This window comes from Eumetopias jubatus, unplaced genomic scaffold (genome assembly GCF_037043125.1).
Source record: "Eumetopias jubatus isolate StellerSeaLion01/CBP00866 unplaced genomic scaffold, mEumJub1_p1.0 scaffold_12, whole genome shotgun sequence".
In the NCBI taxonomy this organism is placed as follows: Eukaryota; Metazoa; Chordata; class Mammalia; order Carnivora; family Otariidae; genus Eumetopias; species Eumetopias jubatus.
This window is the reverse complement of record NW_028274818.1, coordinates 70,911,729-70,929,077: the sequence shown is the minus strand read 5'-3', so window position 1 is coordinate 70,929,077 and position 17,349 is coordinate 70,911,729. Positions and strand designations below refer to the sequence as shown.

General features: G+C 66.2%; 1 protein-coding gene across 1 annotated transcript; it reads left to right on the top strand.

Moving 5' to 3' along the window:
* Positions 1 to 745: 745 nt before the first annotated feature.
* On the top strand, positions 746 to 16,437 carry CASKIN1 (CASK interacting protein 1). Its single transcript, XM_028111922.1, has 20 exons — positions 746 to 839; positions 5,987 to 6,038; positions 6,149 to 6,246; positions 6,460 to 6,605; positions 6,692 to 6,787; positions 6,920 to 7,050; positions 7,511 to 7,619; positions 7,699 to 7,807; positions 7,912 to 8,006; positions 8,189 to 8,306; positions 9,320 to 9,421; positions 9,527 to 9,615; positions 9,693 to 9,777; positions 9,858 to 9,949; positions 10,727 to 10,837; positions 10,918 to 11,019; positions 12,378 to 12,516; positions 12,597 to 14,636; positions 15,307 to 15,724; positions 16,338 to 16,437. Exons 1-20 carry the CDS (start codon positions 746 to 748, stop codon positions 16,435 to 16,437), a joined length of 4,326 nt encoding a protein of 1,441 aa, XP_027967723.1.
* Positions 16,438 to 17,349: the final 912 nt, after the last annotated feature.

The following is a 17,349-nucleotide window of genomic DNA, read 5'->3' as shown; positions in this document are numbered from 1 at the left end:
ATTATTGGGAGATTCCTCTTCACAATCCCTCGACACCTCCCACGGGAACCACGGGCCAGAAATGTCTGACAGCCCCTGGCAGGCCCGCTCCCGTGCCGCCGCGGGTGCCCGGGTCTCTCGGCGCCCGGGTCCCCGCCCGCCCACTGCCTCCGAGTCCCTCCCCCCTTGGGTCCCGCAGCCTCTGGAAGCCTCTCTCAGGCTCAGCCTCGCGCCGCCGCCGTGCCGGGGCTCAGTGTCCAGCTCCCACCCCGGCGGTTGCCGTCCCCGACCCCTGGCGGTCGCCCGGGGCCGCCGGCTCTCCGCAGAGGCCGGCCCGGCCGGCGCGGCCCGCACGTGGGGAGGGGGCGTCTCGGGAGCACTGGGCCCGATGTAGGGGCGGAGCCAAGGAGCCGGGCGCGCGGCCGGCGCGGGCGGACGGAGGTCAGCGGCCGCAGGAGGGGGACCCAGGCGTCCGGGAGGCGGCGCCAGGTGCCGCGCCCCCGCCCTGGGCCGCCCCCCGCCCGTGACGCGCTCCCCGCCCCTCGGCGCCGGGAGCCCGAGCCCGAGCCCGAGCCCGAGCCCGAGCCCGAACCCGAGCCCGAGCCCGAGCCCGAGCCCGAGCCCGAGGACGGCGCGGGGCGCGGGTGGCGGAGGAGGCGGCGGGGGAGGCAAGAGGATGCGGCCGGGGCCGCGGGGCCGCCGCCGCCGCCTCTGAGCCGCGCCGAGCGCACGGAGCGCAGCCGCGTCGCTGCGGCCGGGCCGCGCCATGGGGAAGGAGCAAGAGCTGGTGCAGGCGGTGAAGGCGGAGGACGTGGGGACCGCGCAGAGGCTGCTGCAGAGGCCACGGCCCGGGAAGGCCAGTGAGTGCGGGGGGCGCGGGCGGGCGGGGGCTACCGCGGGCGCCGGCCCCCCCACCCCTCCCGGCGCGCGGCGGCGAGGGTGGGGGGGGGGGATGCTGTCCAGTCCCCGGGGGCGGGGCGGGGCCAGCAGCGCCCAGACCCTCGGTCCGCACCCCCGCCCCCAGCGCCGGAGGAGGGGCGGCACCGAGCGCCCGGCCGTCCCCCAAGCCCCCGAGCCGGCACCTGGCCGCTGGCGTCCCCCTCCCTTCCCGGGCTACGGGCTGACAGCTGGAGGGCTCTGCTGGACCGTCAAAGGGCGAGGCGAATGCCGCCCCCCCCCTTCCCCACCGTGGAGAGAGGGAGGGGGCCCGGGCAGTGAGGGGCGACCACAGGGCTGCCGGTTCCTGTCAGACCACCTCCCCGCCCCATGTTTAATAACACGCTTTGCAGGAAATGGGGGGCAGGACCATGCTGGGGGTGTGGCTGCCCAGGCATGGCCGGCTGGGGGCCATTTACTCATGGGAGAGCAGAGGCCCAAGGTCGCCCAGCCCAGGGCAGGCTGTGCTCCAGGCAGGTGCAGACCCTGCCACGGACCCTGGTCCTCTCTGGCTTCCCTGCTGGGAAAGGGGGTGGGGAGGGGGGGAGGGGGCTACCACTAGCCATCCTGAGCTTGCGCTGTGAGGGCCCCTGGGAAGGGTTGGGAGCTTGGAGTCCTGATCCCAGCACTCATCCCAGCTCAGCCCAGAGCCTCCCCGGGGGCCACTGGAGATGGATGGATGGGTGTGTGGACCAGCTGCGTGTGCGGCTGCGCACGTATGGCCGTGTCAGTGTATCAGGGCACCTGTGCGGGCGCGGGCAGGGCTCCGCAGGATGGCACGTGGGGTCTGGGTCCCCCACTCCCCACCCCACCCTCAGAGGCTGGAGGTGACCCAGGGAGGCCCCTCCCCTTTCTCCAGGAAGCCTGCTGAGAAAACTGAGCGGGCCTTGGGGCTGGTGGTGGGGGCAGGAAGACCCCCTCCCGCTGCAGTCCCCTGTCTGCTCCGTGCAGTTAGCCTTGCAGGATCACATATACAGGCTGGCTCTGCCTTCCACACCCAAGGCCCAGGGATAGTCTGCCAGTTGGGGCGGGCTTCAGGGCCTCAGGGCTCAGAAAGGCAGGGCTTCCAAGCAGAGGACGGATTGAGAGGTGGAAGGCTAGGTAAAGGTTTCCACCTAGTGGCCAGGTGACCTTGGGCACCGACGACTCCAGCTCTCCAGGCCTCAGTCTCCTCATCTGTAGGATGGGGACATTGGCGGTTCCTGGCTCATAGCATTGTTGGAAGAACAGCGGGAGAGCACACAGGAAGCCCAGGCACTTCATAAGTGCTCAGGAAGTGCTAACTATGACTGTTTCTGAAGGCAGCCCAGGATGGGCTTCCAGGGAAGTGAGGCATCAGATTTGGCCATCCAGAGGAGGTGCGAGGACTTGTCCCTCTACCTGGGTGTCCACCTGGAACTTTGCATTTGTGCCTGCCTGGTCTGCTTTCTGGGAGAGACGACCTGCCCTGGCCCCCATATCTGAGCTCTCTGACTCACAGGGGCGGGCATAATAAATCAGACAGAGAAATCCCTCCATGAATTAGCTCGGTTGTCATGGCAACGCTGGCCTGCTTTGGAGTAAGATGTATTTTGATTCAGCAAAGTACAGCTGGAGTTTGGGCCATGGGGTGGGGGGCATCCAGCGGTGCTCTCTCAGGCCCCAGCACCCCCGACTCCAGAGGTCTTCCCATAACCCTTGTTTCCATGACCTCTAGGCACCTTCCCTCCACCCCAAGCCCTGAGTGTTGCCCTGGGGTCTGTCAGCCGTGCCATCCTGCCTCGAAGGGAACCTCGCCTGGCATGCATGCTCGGGCACCGGGACCCTCGGCCCCTGTCCTTGAGAGGAAGAAGACACTGATCTGGAGGGAGCTTGCCAGGGTGGGGAGGGCCTTCTGCTGAGCGGGGGACATCTGCCCTCCCTTCTGGCCCCATGTCCCCTTCCCCAAATTCACTGCAGACTACCGGCCAGTAAGCCTGCGTCCTCTCACCTTGGCCCACTAATACTTCCCTTGCAGTGTCTGGCCTAGAGCTCCCTGCCTGCCCTGGGGAGGCTGAGGGAGTGCCCTGCCCTGTGCTGCCACCAGAGGCCAGGACCACGTCCCTACAGGGGACAGACGTGGCTCTGTGGGGCCGGCAGACCAGTGGCTTCTGTGGTTGGAGGAGCCTCTGAGCAGGAGGTGGAGGGAGGCCCCAAGGGTAGGGTGGGAGAGGGACTAAGGCTGGCTTTCCCAGGGCCTCTGCCGCCTGGAGTTTGGGGCTAACCCAAGAGCAGGGATGGTCCCAGGAAAGCAGTTAGAGGACTGAGTGACAGGAGCTGGGAGAGCCCACGATGTGGGGTCGGGGGGGATGAAGTCTGTTATACCCATGACCCATGTGGGAGCTGCAGGACCGAGTGCCCTTGGGGAAAAGAGAAAGGGGGCTCCTGGGAGGAGTTTCTGGGGCCTTCGTCTTGGTCCCCACTTGTCACACCGATGCCCCCTTTCCCCCTCCCTGCCCAGGCCCCTCTGGCCATGCCTGCTCCAGCTTTATTCAGAGCACCTGTCCCTGTGAGGGGCTACCTCCCTGGCACCAGGCGGGCTTCTGGTGTGTGACCTCCCTGGGAGCCCCCGGTCCCCCTTGCAAATCGGGGTTTCTCCAAGATCTCAGGCTCTCCTCTACCCCTTCCAGCTACTTTCTCCTCTGAGGGCAACTGCAGTGGAGGGGGGGGGAGATGACCTCGCAAGACCCCCCCGTTCTATAGGGAGTAGTTTTCTGGATGGAGACTCCCCCTCCGCACTGGTGTCTGTGCCAGGTCCTGGGTCTTGACCTCCAGTCCTCCTAAAATGTCAGTGCCCACAGGTGTGGCCAGGCTGGGGGCGGGGGAGACCCAGCTCCACTGGAACTAACAAGAAGGGGCAGGAAACATCAGAGCTGGGCAGAGTGTTCCGGGGGAAGAACATCCTGAGTGTGGCCCTGGGTGGGGGAGGGGACAGTATAGGACAGCAGTGTGGGGGGTCGCCAGCTTACCCAGCACCTCATAGGTGCCCGGCTCTGTTTCAGCCACCAAGGATAAAGCAGTGAGCAAAATAGTTTAAAAAAACCCTCCTGGAGCTTGTACTTTAGTGATGGAGATGGACAACAACCAAGATAAATAGTAGTGATAGGAGCTAGAGAGAGAAATACAACAGACACAGGACAGGATGGGGTTGCCGTTCTAGATGGGGACATATGGATAAAGTCCTGAAGGACGTGAGGGAGGGAGTCATGGGGATAACCGGAGGAAGAACTGCACCCCTCACATGTACACAGCATGTGCAAAGGCCCTGTGGCAGGGGCGGCCGGTGTGTGGGAGCATCAAGGAGGCTTGTGTGGCTGGAAGAGGGGTGATGAGAAAGTGAAGCAGGAGGGCTGTGTCTTGTGGGCCATTTTCCAGTGCTGGCTCTCCGCCCCAGTGCCATGGGTGCTGTTGGAGGGCCTTCGGGAGAGGAGTCGTGGCAGTGGGATCTGACTCACGTTCTCACAGGGTCCCCCTGACCTCAGTGGTATGGAGGACAGACCGAGGGGCAGGGTGGAAGCGGGGATGCCAGTAGGGAAGTGATGGCAGTGATCCTTCGAGAGATGCTGGCCTGGTCAGGGTGGGGACATGGCAGTGGTGGGAAGTGGTAGGATTCCGGGTGTACTTTGAGATGGTCTTGAACGTCGAACCAATAGGATTTGCTGATGGAGGCGCTGTAAGGTACTTAGGGCTGACTCTCAGGTTTTGGCCTGGATGCGGAGGGAAGGGTGGTATTGCTGCCACCTTAGATGGACGCCAGGGCCAGCAAAGTGTTGAGCAGAGGGGAAAGAGTGGGGCCGTGTAATGCCTCCGCTCTACTCTGTGCAGGAGGAGCCCCTCGCTGCAGAGGGTGGGGGTGGGATTCCCACAGAGCTAATATTAGTAACTGTCGCTTATTGACCGACTCTGTGCCAGACCCTTCTTGTTTAAAGGGTGGACACGCCCTAAGGCCTATGAACCTGGCCCCCTTAGCCCACTTTGAGCTCAAGGCCAAGGCCATAGGGCTAGTAAGAGCCCAATGAGAGTTTGGACTTGGGTCCATCTGCCTTCATGGGCTTTGTGGGCCATCAGGGCTTTACACCCGGCATCCAGCAGCTGAGAGCCGAGTCTGGAGCAGCCCTGGATGCTGTGGGTCTCCAAGCGGGTCCTGGAGCAGCCCCTCTGTGACTTGACTCCCTTGGGTTCCTGCTGTCGGGGACCCCCACCCCCACCCCTGTCCTGGGCCTGGACAAAGGGGCTTCTGTCCTGCCAGTCCTTCCCTCACGGAGGGACTGACCCACAAATGGGTTATGTAACCATGGCCCAGACGAGCAGGGGCTTGGCCTGAGTCCGGCTGGCCCTGAGCCCACAGGGAGGACGTCGGTGGGCTCCCCCCCTCCAGCAGTCAGCTGGTGGAGGCCAGGACTGGGGAGGCCCAGGAGGAAACTGGGGCCCCAGACAGAGGGCTTGGGCCCCTCGGCTTCAGGTGGGCTGATCCCAGGACTCAAATGGGCCCCCGGAAATGTGGTGGCCTTTCTTGTGTGGTCACTCAGGGGCACCAACCCACTCGCCTGCCTCCCCTTCCTGCCTTGCCAGGCAGGACTCATCCACATGGGCAGGCCCAGGGCTGGGACTGGGGGGAGGCTGCACCCTGAAGATGTAGATCTTCCCCCAGAGATACCCCAATTTCCGGGTGTTCCAGCCTTCCCAGGCCACCCCCGGCCCCATCTGGGTCCTTCTGAGAAACAGATTGTGCCGGCTCTCTCCCTCCCGCCATCGGCAGGTGCTTTGCCAGCGTCCCCAAGGAGGGGGTGCATGTGCACATGTGTGTGCCTGTGTGGGTGCACAGCTCTGGCTTCCGTCCCCACGTGGGGACAGGCCCAGAGCCCTTGACTCTGTGAACCTGCAACACCTTAGTTCGGTGGAAACCGGGGTCCAAAAGCTGGTACTTGGAGCTGAGTGCAGGGGACAGAGTTGAATGAATGAAGGAATGTTTCTTGATGAAAGATTTAAGACGGCTTTGGCTCGGAGCCTGCCAGGGTTGGACTGCCTCACTGTCTCTCTCCCACCCCCCTAGAGCTCCTGGGCTCCACCAAGAAGATCAATGTCAACTTTCAGGACCCTGATGGGTGAGTCCTCAGACGGGGGGCACCAGGATGGCATGGGGTGCAGTGGGGGGCTCCTGCGGAAGCCCGGGTTGCCCGGCTCCTTGCCTATTCATACCCGTCGCCTGCCCCAGCTTCTCTGCCCTGCACCACGCGGCCCTGAATGGCAACACAGAACTGATCACCCTGCTGCTGGAGGCCCAGGCTGCTGTGGACATCAAGGACAACAAAGGCAAGGCCCGCCAGGAACCTCAGAGCCAGGGCGGGGGTCGAGGTCCGGGGTGGAGTCCCTAGAAACCTAAACGGTCCCATAATGGAGGCCCCAGCCCAGAGTCTTGGTCTGGGTCGAGACGGGCTTTCGTGGGATCAGCATCCTGCGGGCCCAGATTGGGTGCAGGGTCAAGGACTTGCTCCCAACGGCCCCCCGACCCCCGCCTGCTCCCAGGCATGCGGCCGCTGCACTACGCGGCCTGGCAGGGCCGGAAGGAGCCCATGAAGCTGGTGCTGAAGGCAGGCTCAGCGGTGAACATCCCATCCGACGAGGGCCACATCCCGCTGCACCTGGCAGCCCAGCATGGTCACTATGATGTGGTAAGGAGCACCCCAGGGGCAGGGCGCTGGGGCGGCGCAAGCTCAGCAGCTGCCCTGGGGGCTGACTGCGTCCCGTGGCCCCACAGTCCGAGATGCTGCTGCAGCACCAGTCCAACCCATGCATGGTGGACAACTCGGGGAAGACGCCCCTAGACCTGGCCTGTGAGTTCGGCCGCGTCGGGGTAAGTCTCCCCAGAGAGCTGAGTGGGACTCCGTCTGCTCCGGCTGCCCCCCCAGGAGGGGGACAGTGGGGAGACACACCTGTGACCTCCCACCCCACTTCCGGGCCCCCCTTCTCTGACCCCTCCCTCAAGGTGGTCCAGTTGCTCCTGAGTAGCAACATGTGTGCGGCCTTGCTGGAGCCCCGGCCAGGGGATACCACCGACCCCAATGGCACCAGCCCCCTGCACCTGGCGGCCAAGAATGGCCACATTGACATCATCAGGTATGGCTGCGGCGTGGGAGAGGAGGGGGACCCGGCTGCAGGCTTCCTGCTCCGGCTGCATCATAAGCCATGGCGTGTGGTCAGTGGCCGCCCCCGCCCAGAGAGGGTATGCCGGGGGTGGGGGTGGGGGGCTGGGAGTGGACTTGTACAGCCCTAGGCCTGGGCTCTGTTGGGGCCCCGCCTCTTGCTGAGCGACCTTGTGGAGACACTTAGCATCTCTGAGACTCAGTTCTCCCATCTGTGAAGTGGGTATCCCGGCAGCAGCTACACTAGGATGACCCCGACAACCATTACCATCTGTTGGGGGTGGGGGCGCTAGCACTTCCACAAATGCTCGGTCACTGTCAAACAGCATGTTGTGGGGGGCGCCTGGGAATGGGGGCCCAGCAGGGGGATGAGGTGGAAGGCTCCTGCTGTAAGGGGCTGCCTGCTCCCGCCCACCCACCCGCCTGCCTTCCAGACTCCTCCTCCAAGCCGGCATTGACATTAACCGCCAGACCAAGGCCGGCACAGCCCTGCATGAGGCCGCACTTTGTGGGAAGACGGAAGTGGTTCGGCTACTGCTGGATGTGAGTCAGGGGGCCAAGGGGGTGGGGCCTGGTGGGAGCATGGGGTCTCCTGACAGGCCGCACCCTCTGGCACATACAGAATGGGATTAATGCCCATGTGAGGAACACCTACAGCCAGACGGCCCTGGACATCGTGCACCAGTTCACCACGTCCCAGGCCAGCAAGGAGATCAAGCAACTGCTGCGAGGTGGGTCTGGGGCGGGGGTGGGGGACCCGGGAGGGGCGGGGAGGGGGGTGGCTAGGCCAGGCCAGCTCGCAGGACTGGGGGGGGTCTGCCTCCTGTGTCCCCAGAGGCCTCAGCGGCCCTGCAGGTCCGGGCAACCAAGGATTATTGCAACAATTACGACCTGACCAGCCTCAATGTGAAAGCTGGGGACATCATCACGGTAAGGCCAGCCTGGGGCTGCCGGAGCAAGGATGGGCAGACCCTGGGCGCTCACCCCACAGCCGCCCCGCATAGCAACTGGGGAGTCTGGGGGTCGGGGCGGGAGGCCCAGGTCAGCCACCCACTTGACCTGGACCTGAAGGGATGTCTCCTTGAGCACGCTCCCCCATCTCATCTGGCCAGGTCCTCGAGCAGCATCCGGATGGCCGGTGGAAGGGCTGTATCCATGACAACCGGACAGGCAACGACCGGGTGGGCTACTTTCCATCCTCCCTGGGCGAGGCCATTGTGAAGCGAGCAGGCAAGTCCCACCCGGGCCTGGGCTTGGGGACCAGAAGAAAGCAAGTGCGTGTGTGTTGGGTGGCGAGGCCACTGCTGAGTGTGGGGTCCTGAGTGGGGTCCTGCCAGCTGTCTTGTCAGCATGCCCACACCGGTTCCCTCCTTTATTTAATAGGCGGTACGCACCAGCCGCCAGGAATAGATGGTGACCCAGATGCATGGCATTCGTGCCTCAAGCTCACCCCGAGGGAGGGAGGGGAGCAGGGGTCAGTGAAGTAAATACGTGAGCAAATGTGCTAACTGGTGCCGTGGACAACGTGGATGGAGACCTGCTTTTTATTTATTGTTATTAGTTTTGGGGTACCATTTAATGATTCATCGGTTGCAGAGAGACCTGCTTTTTAGACAGGGTGGTCAGAGAAGGCGCTAGGAGGCGGGAGGGGCTGGCCCTGGGCAGAGCATCCAGACAGCAGGAATGACCTACACAAAGGCACCGGGACAGAATAAGGCGTGAGGTGTCGGGGTCCTAAAGGAGGCCATCATACACGGCTGGTGCAGACTGAGGAAGAGGGGTATGGGGCGAGGCCACAGGGCATGGATTGCTTTCAGACAGGGGATCAGTGAGATGGCTTACCTCCTAGAGAGGATGTGGAGATCAATGGGTGAGGTGAAGGGACAGAGCAGGGCCAGTGAGAAGGCATGGCCAGCCCACCCAGGGTCATCTAAGCTTTTGGGGACCTCATGTCTCTCCCTGCTCCCCATACCCCACCCAGGGCCACAGGGCCACTGGCAGGACAGCCTGGCCTGGGCCCTCTTGCCACGGTCTCCTGCTCTGATATGTATAGGGCGGGGAAGGGTCTTCTGAGGCTCTCTCAGCTCCCTGGAGACAGCCAGGGCCAGACGAGACTGCAGTGCTGACCTGAGGGGCCTCTGCTCCGCCCAGGCTCTGGGGCCAGGCCAGGGGCACCCCCTTGCCGTATCAGGCCCCCATGCCTGGCTGGTCCAAGATTCAGGGAGGCTGTGCTTGGCCTGCAGGTTCTCGAGCAGGTGCCGAACCAAGCCCATCGCAGGTGGGCAGCTCATCAGGGCCCTCCGCACCCCCTGAGGAGATCTGGGTGCTGAGGAAGCCTTTTGCAGGTGAGTGGGGGAGCTCTGGAGGTCAGGGCTGCAGCACTTCCATGAGGCATCTCCTGGGCTCGGGCTGGGCCAGCACCAGCTGACGGGACTCCCTCGTGGTGGCAGGTGGGGATCGCAGCGGCAGCGTGAGCGGCGTGGCCGGTGCAAGAGGCAGTGGGGGCCACACCCTGCACGCAGGCTCCGAAGGGGTCAAGGTAGGTGGTCTGGGGGCCAGGGCCGGGGGGGCTGGGGCACAGAGCAGCTCTGGCCAGCCTGCCTGTCTGGGTTGTAGCTCCTGGCAACAGTGCTCTCCCAGAAGTCCGTCTCCGAGTCCAGCCCGGGGGACAGCCCCGTCAAGCCTCCAGAGGGCTCCACAGGTAAGAGCAGCCCCTGGCCAGGAGGTGCCCCCCCCTCCGCAGCGAGCAGCCCCTGCCCCACCACACCCTCTCGTCCCCAGGTGCCGCCCGGGCCCAACCTCCAGCGGCCCACGCCGGGCAGGTGTACGGGGAACAGTTGCCCAGGAAGCTGGAGCCGGCATCGGAGGGCAAGGTACAGGGCCTGGGCTGGCTGCGGGGAGGGGCTCCCGGGCAGCCTGGTGGGTCTGGCCACAGCGTGGCGGGGGGCCCTTGACAGGCCAGGCCCGTACTTCTGTCCGTCTGTCAGTCTGTGTGTGTAGGTGTTGTCTATTGTGTGGGTTGTGTGTGTGAGCTGGTCATCCGGGAAGCGTGACGTGGGTGTGAGGTGAGCAGGGATTGCGCCTGTGTGTGGGTGGTGATGGCGAGCCGGGCACGTGCGCTTGTGTGTGTGTGTGTGCGCGCGTGTGTGTGTGTGTGGAGGAGGCCTGGGTGTGAGGCGAGCCCAGGTGTGTGTCGGGGTGAGAAGGGCCGTGTGTGCTGGGAAGGTGCGAGCTGGGGCTGTTCCTCCTGCACACCTCTGGACAGAGCCCACCCGCACGGGAGTGGAGGGGCTGCTCCGAGCGGCCGCACTGCCGAGCCCCCTGAGCCCCTTGTGGGGGCCGCTGCAGGGTGTCCCTGGCGCAGGAACAGGGGGATGGGCAGGGAAGCCTGTGGATCGGACGGCAGCTGGACCCTTCTGATGAATACCGCGGCAGGAGGCCGGACAGCCAACGGAGCTCGCCTTGGTGGCGTCCGGGAGCACAGCGTGAGGAGGAATGCCGGGGCCAGGCTGCCCCGGGCCTGGCTGCAGGGGGACCAGCGGACGGCGGACTGAGCGGCTGAGCAGAGGAGGAGCCGGCTCGGTGGCCGGGGTGCACGGCTGGCGGGCGAGCGGGCAGCGAGCCTGCAGCGGCTGCCTTGTGTCTTCCAGAGTGCCGAGGCCGTGAGCCAGTGGCTCGCCACGTTCCAGCTGCAGCTCTACGCCCCCAATTTCATCAGTGCTGGCTACGACCTGCCCACCATCAGCCGCATGACCCCGGAGGTGAGCTGCCAGAGGCTGGCCACCAGCCGTGACCGAGCTGGGTCCCCAGCCTCCCACTCACGGGCCTCTCCTCCACCTAGGACCTCACGGCCATCGGGGTCACCAAGCCGGGCCACCGGAAGAAGATCACCGCGGAGATCAGCGGCTTGAGCCTCCCCGACTGGCTGCCTGAGCACAAACCCGTAAGGCTCCCTGCACCCCAGGGGCTGTGCCCGGGGTGGTCAGACAGACAGACTGACTGCCTCCCTGGCTACAGCCCTCACCCGCTCTCTGGGGCTCCAGGGAGAGTACAGAGGACGGCCTCCGTTTGTTCGTCCCGGGCACTGGGGCTGGCCTTCCCGGGGCAGGGGCCGGGGACTGTCAGGGCAAGGGCCTGAAACCACGAGGGGGCCCCTCTGCAGTACCAGGACTCCTCCACCCTAGGGTGGCCACGGCAGGTACAGCAGCCAGCACCCCACAGCGCCGCCCACCGCGTAGGCACCCAGATGCCGTAGGGGACCCCATGTGGACGGGAAGGGCTGGCACGCATCCAGGCCCGTGCGTGGGGAGGATGTGTGTCCGCTTCATGTACACAGACCGCACGCGTGCACCACATCTCATCAAGGCGCCTGTTGCCAACCACATGCACACACCCACACTTCCAGGGCACATGCTGGCTGTATGGACAGCAGACACCCACGCAGACCGCGGGCTGTGCCGTCACCCACAGTCACCGGTGCGGTGCGACAGGGTATGGGCCTGGGTAAGGTGGGCCCGAGGCCGGTTGCATCTACACTGCCTGGGAGCCTCACGCTGCACTTCAGGAGAGATCCCACCGCCACCCAAGGCGCCCAGGGCTGTGGGTTGGTGACAGGCGGGGTCCTGCTCGCCCGGCCCAGCTCAGCCCGCTCAGCCAGTGGCTCAGGGGTGCTCCCAATGAGCACGTCCCTGTCCCCTGGGCCACACGTGGCTCTGTGCACCTGGGGGTGACCACGTGTGCCGCGTGTTGGTGGGTGAGTAATGTCCAGCCGCGAGTGTGGACAGGTGGTTCTGGGTGAAGAACATCATGGGTAGTTACACGCGTGTGTGCTGTGGCTACGTGACCTGTGCCCAACGTGGTGTGCAAGTGGGCGTGAGCACGATGTGGAGGGTGTGGGTGCCCGTGTATGGCCAGGATGCAGGCTGCGTGGATGTGCGTATCTGGCCGGTGGCGCCGCGTGTCTGTGTCTGTGACGTTGCCAGCCATGTCCCCCTGGGTGCTGTACCCGTGGCTGCCTTGGCAGGTGAGGAAGCGTGTTCCTCCCCTCCCCCAAATGGTGTCCTGAGGATAGGGTCGTCCCTGTGTGTGTGTGTTTACGTGTGTTTGCACAGGCGTGTGAGCTGGCCTTGGGTTCCTACTGAGGTTGCGCTGTCTCCAAAGCTGACACCTCTGGCCTGTCCATTTGTCCTTCTGTCTGTCTGTGCCAGGCTGGCCCGGTGCCCCTACCCCCAAAAGCTCTGAACAGTGAGCAGGGTGTGGCCAGCCAGCTCGGGCTGCCCTCTGTGCCCTCTTGCTCCCCAGGCGAACCTGGCAGTGTGGCTGTCCATGATTGGCCTGGCCCAATACTACAAGGTGCTGGTGGACAACGGCTACGAGAACATCGACTTCATCACCGACATCACCTGGGAGGACCTGCAGGAGATTGGCATCACTAAGCTGGGTGAGGCGCTGGCCCTGGCCCCCTCTGTCTTCCGGTCCCTGCTCCCCTCCTGGGCCTGACCTGCCCCGTGCCCCACGCAGGACACCAGAAGAAGTTGATGCTGGCGGTAAGGAAACTGGCGGAGCTGCAGAAGGCAGAGTATGCCAAGTACGAGGGGGGACCCCTGCGCCGGAAGGCCCCACAGTCACTCGAAGTGATGGCCATTGAGTCGCCAACCCCGCCTGAGCCAGCCCCGGCTGAATGCCAGTCTCCTAAGATGACCACCTTCCAGGACAGCGAGCTCAGTGGTGAGCTGCAGGCTGCCATGACCGGCCCGGCAGAGGGGGCCACCGCCGCCACCACTGCCGAGAAGCCCTCCAACCACCTGCCCCCCACGCCGAGGGCCTCCGTGCGGCAGGAGCCCAGCCTGGGTGGACAGGCTCGGCACATGAGCAGCTCTCAAGAGCTGCTGGGTGATGGGCCCCCCGGGCCTGGCAGCCCCATGTCACGAAGCCAGGAGTACCTGCTGGATGAGGGGCTGGCCCCCGGCACCCCACCCAAGGAGACCCGGCCCAGCCGCCATGGCCACAGTGTCAAGCGGGCCAGTGTGCCCCCAGTGCCAGGCAAACCGCGGCAGGTCCTTCCGCCAGGTGCCGGCCACTTCACACCCCCTCAGACACCCACTAAAGCCCAGCCGGGCTCCCCTCAGGCCCTGGGGGGACCTCATGGTACCACCCCAGCCACAGCCAAGGTGAAGCCCACCCCACAGCTGCTGCCACCAACAGAGCGACCCATGTCACCCCGTTCGTTGCCTCAGTCACCCACGCACCGTGGCTTTGCCTACGTGCTACCCCAGCCCGTGGAGAGCGATGCAGGGTCAGCTGCCCCCGGGCCTGCACCTGCAGCCGCACCCCCACCCGTGCCCACACTGTGCCTGCCTCCGGAGGCCGACGTGGAGCCAGGGCGGCCCAAGAAGCGTGCCCACAGCCTGAATCGCTATGCAGCGTCCGACAGTGAGCCAGAGCGGGACGAGCTGTTGGTGCCAGCCGCCGCGGGGCCCTATGCCACCGTCCAGCGGCGTGTGGGCCGGAGCCACTCGGTGCGAGCGCCTGCCGGCACCGACAAGAACGTCAACCGCAGCCAGTCCTTTGCCGTGCGGCCCCGAAAAAAGGGGCCGCCCCCGCCCCCGCCCAAGCGCTCCAGCTCTGCCATGGCCAGCGCCAACCTGGCCGACGAGTCGGTGCCGGATGCTGAGATGGAGGGGGCTGGGACCGAGGAGGGCCGGCTGGGGGTGCGGGCACAGCGCCGGCGGGCTAGTGACCTGGCCGGCAGCGTGGACACAGGCAGCGCTGGCAGTGTGAAGAGCATCGCAGCCATGCTAGAGCTGTCCTCCATCGGGGGCGGGGGCCGAGCGGCCCGCAGGCCCCCGGAGGGCCACCCCACGCCTCGCCCTGCCAGCCCGGAGCCAGGCCGGGTAGCCACAGTTTTGGCCTCAGTGAAGCACAAGGAAGCCATCGGGCCTGACGGTGAGGTGGTGAACCGGCGCCGCACGCTCAGCGGGCCCGTCACGGGACTTCTGGCCACTGCCCGCCGGGGGCCTGTGGAGTCAGGGGGGCCTGCAGATCATGGCCACTTTGTGGAGGATGGGGCCACCCGGCAGCGGTCTCGAGGTCCAGCCAAGGGTGAGGCGAGTGCAGAGGGCCCGCCCCTGGCCAGGGTGGAGGCCAGTGCCACGCTCAAAAGGCGCATCCGAGCCAAGCAGAGCCAGCAGGAGAACGTCAAGTTCATCCTGACTGAGTCTGACACGGTCAAGCGCCGGCCCAAGGCCAAAGAGCGGGAAGCAGGTCCCGAGCCACCACCGACACTGTCCGTTTACCAGAACGGCACAGGCACCGTGCGCCGCAGACCCACCTCTGAGCAGGCTGGGCCCCCGGAGCTGCCCCCCCCACCGCCGCCTGCAGAACCCCCACCCTCCGACCTGCTGCACCTTCCCCCCCTGCCCCCGCCAGACACCGATACCCGGAAGCCAGCCAAGCCGCCAGTCTCTCCCAAGCCCGTGTTGGCTCAGCCTGTGCCCAAGATCCAGGGCTCACCCACGCCTGCCTCCAAGAAGGTGCCGCTGCCAGGTCCTGGCAGCCCAGGTAGGTGCGGGAGCCAGCTGGGGAAGGGCCCCTCCCCACTCCATGGTCTGAGGGATTTTCCTCGTCTTGGATTTGAGCGAGGCCATCAGGAATGGGGTGGGAAAGTGCCCTCAGACCCTCTCAGCCACCCACCCACTGGACAACTCTGCTGGCCCAGAACTGGGAGGAGGGTGGACGTTTGTCCCCTTGCTCAGTGAAGGAGGCACAGAAACCCGTGGATAACAGCACCTGTGGAGGGAGGACAGGTGCACGATGCTGGGTCATGAAGAACTCTGACCAGGCTGGAGAGTGACCTCAGCACAAGAGGGAGGGAGCGGGCTTCCAAGCAGAAGGATCAGAGGTCAAAGGCCCTGTGGTATTCAATCAACCCAAGGGCCAATGATTGCAGCAGGCCACACCTGAAGGGGGACGGGGGTAGGGGTCTGGAAGCGGTGACGCGGGCAGGTATGCATAGGGAAGCGCGCCCCTGGCGGCTGCGGAGAGCCTGGGGTCGGAGGGGCAGGGGGGCGCTGGGGCCGGGGCCGGGGCCGCGGCCGGACCCACAGTGCCGACCGCGGTGTCTCCGCTCCCGGGGGCGAGGTGGGGCGCTGCCGCAGGGCTCCTGCCGGGATGGGCAGCGCGCGCCTAGCGCCGCCTCACGCCCCCGGTGCGAGTCTCCTCCTCCCCGCAGAGGTGAAGCGCGCCCATGGCACGCCGCCGCCCGTGTCTCCCAAGCCGCCGCCGCCGCCCACGGCGCCCAAGCCGGCCAAGGCCGCGGCGGGGCTGCAGTCGGGCAGTGCCAGCCCGTCCCCCGCGCCCTCGCCGGCTCGCCAGCCGCCCGCCGCCCTCGCCAAGCCGGCCAGCACGCCGCCCTCACTAAGCGCCAGCCCCGCCAAGCCCCCGTCCCCCGGCGCGCCCGCGCTGCACGTGCCCGCTAAGCCTCCACGCGCAGCCGCAGCCGCAGCCGCAGCCGGGCCCCCTGCCGCGCCCGACGGCGCCTCGCCGGGAGACAGCGCCCGGCAGAAGCTGGAGGAGACTAGCGCGTGCCTGGCGGCGGCGCTGCAAGCCGTAGAAGAAAAGATCCGGCAGGAGGACGCGCAGGGCGCACGGTAGGTGCGGGGCAGGCTTCGCCGGGGAACCGGGTCTGCGCGCCGCTCTAGCCCGCGCGCGCTGCGAGGCTGCAGCTCCACAGGCTGGAGTCGAGGGCGGGGCCCCGGTCGGCGGGGACGGGGACGAGTCGTGCGGGGCGGGGGCGGGGCGGGCCCTGTGGAGGGGGGCAGAGGCAGGGGCGGGGATCGAGCCATGCGGGGCGGGGCCTGGGGCAACGAGGACAGGGGTCGAGCCGCGAGAGGCTGGACCCGGGGCAGGGGGCGGGGGCGGGGACGGGTCGTGTGGGGCGGGGCCCGGGGCGGTGCGGGTAGGCCGCGGGAACCGAGTCGAGTCGTGCGGGGTGGGGCCCGGGGCAGCGGGGGCGGGACCCGGCCTCGTGCAGCTGGGCAGAGGGACGTGGTTGAGCCGTGTGGGGCGAGGGCTGGGGTTGAGCCGTGCGGGAAGGGGCTCGGGGCAGCGGAGCGGGGTCGGGTCGTGCCGGGCGGGGCCCGGGGCGGCGGGGATGGGGTCGAGCCGTGCCAGGGGTGGGGGGTGGGGTGGGGCTGGGGGCAGAGGGGTCGCGGCGGAGTGTGCCGCGCCCGCGCTGCCCGCTCACGCCGCGCCCGCCCCTAGCTCCTTGTCCGCGGAGGAGAAGAGCGCCGGCAGCATACTGGACGACATCGGCAGCATGTTCGACGACCTGGCGGACCAGCTGGACGCCATGCTGGAGTGACGCGGCCGAGCACGTCGGGCCCGCCCGCGCCGCCGGGGCCTGGGCCCGCACACTGACCTTTACCTCAGGGTGGGCACCTCTGGGCGCAGCGCGAGCGGGCAGGGCGGCCAGCCGACGGCGGCCAGGCGCAGGGGACGGCCCGGACGTCCCCTGCACAAGCACAACTCCTGCCCCTGGGCCCAGGCCGGACAGCCGGCCTGGAGGACTGCCTGGCCAGGGGACCCAAGGGCTCTGGGTAAACGCTGCTGCCCGGTGGGTGCCCGTTCCTGTCTGCTGCGCCCCGTGCAATAACTGCTGGGCCACCTGCCCACCCATGCCAAGCTCTGACTGCTGCGGGTGCAGGAGGGGCAGCCCTGGCCCCCTGCCCTGAGCCCAGGCAGGGCCTGCCCGGGCGGGAGGCGGGAGGTGGGCAACCAATTTGGCCCCCTCCCCAATCTGTGGCAGAGCACACAGGCCTATGCCCAGCACAGAGCTGCCCATTGGGGACTTCCGCCCACCGCTCCAGCGCAGCACAAGGGGCTGGGGCTGGGGTCGCGCCCCTGCCCCACTGTACCCCCAGAATATAAGCTATCGAGAGTATTTATTGGGAATGAGCTGAGGCAGATTTCCCCAGAGAAACAAAAAGGTATAACTTTAACAAATATATATTTAAAGAAAGAAAAAATATTATTGATTCTATAGAAAACCATTTACCAACTGTAAGGACACTGAAGTCTAGCTCAAGACAAAAGCTGTTAGAGGCCCTGGCCGTCTGTCCATCGTTCCCTCTCTCTGTCCAGGACCTCTGGCCCAGTAGCACAAACAGGAGGCTGGGGTCTGGGAGGGTCCATGCTCCGCTAGGGCCTCCCCTCCCTCTCTCTCCTAACTTTTCTCTGCGTCTGAAGAACTCGAAGGATGTGCCTTGCTTGCTGC

Coding starts and splice junctions, on each gene's coding strand:
- CASKIN1 (XM_028111922.1), top strand. CDS start 746: ATGGGGAAGGAGCAAGAGCTGGTGCAGGCGGTGAAGGCGGAGGACGTG. Junction 8,307..9,319: donor GGCCATTGTGAAGCGAGCAG/GCAAGTCCCACC, acceptor CTTGGCCTGCAG/GTTCTCGAGCAGGTGCCGAA. Junction 9,616..9,692: donor CAGGCTCCGAAGGGGTCAAG/GTAGGTGGTCTG, acceptor TCTGGGTTGTAG/CTCCTGGCAACAGTGCTCTC.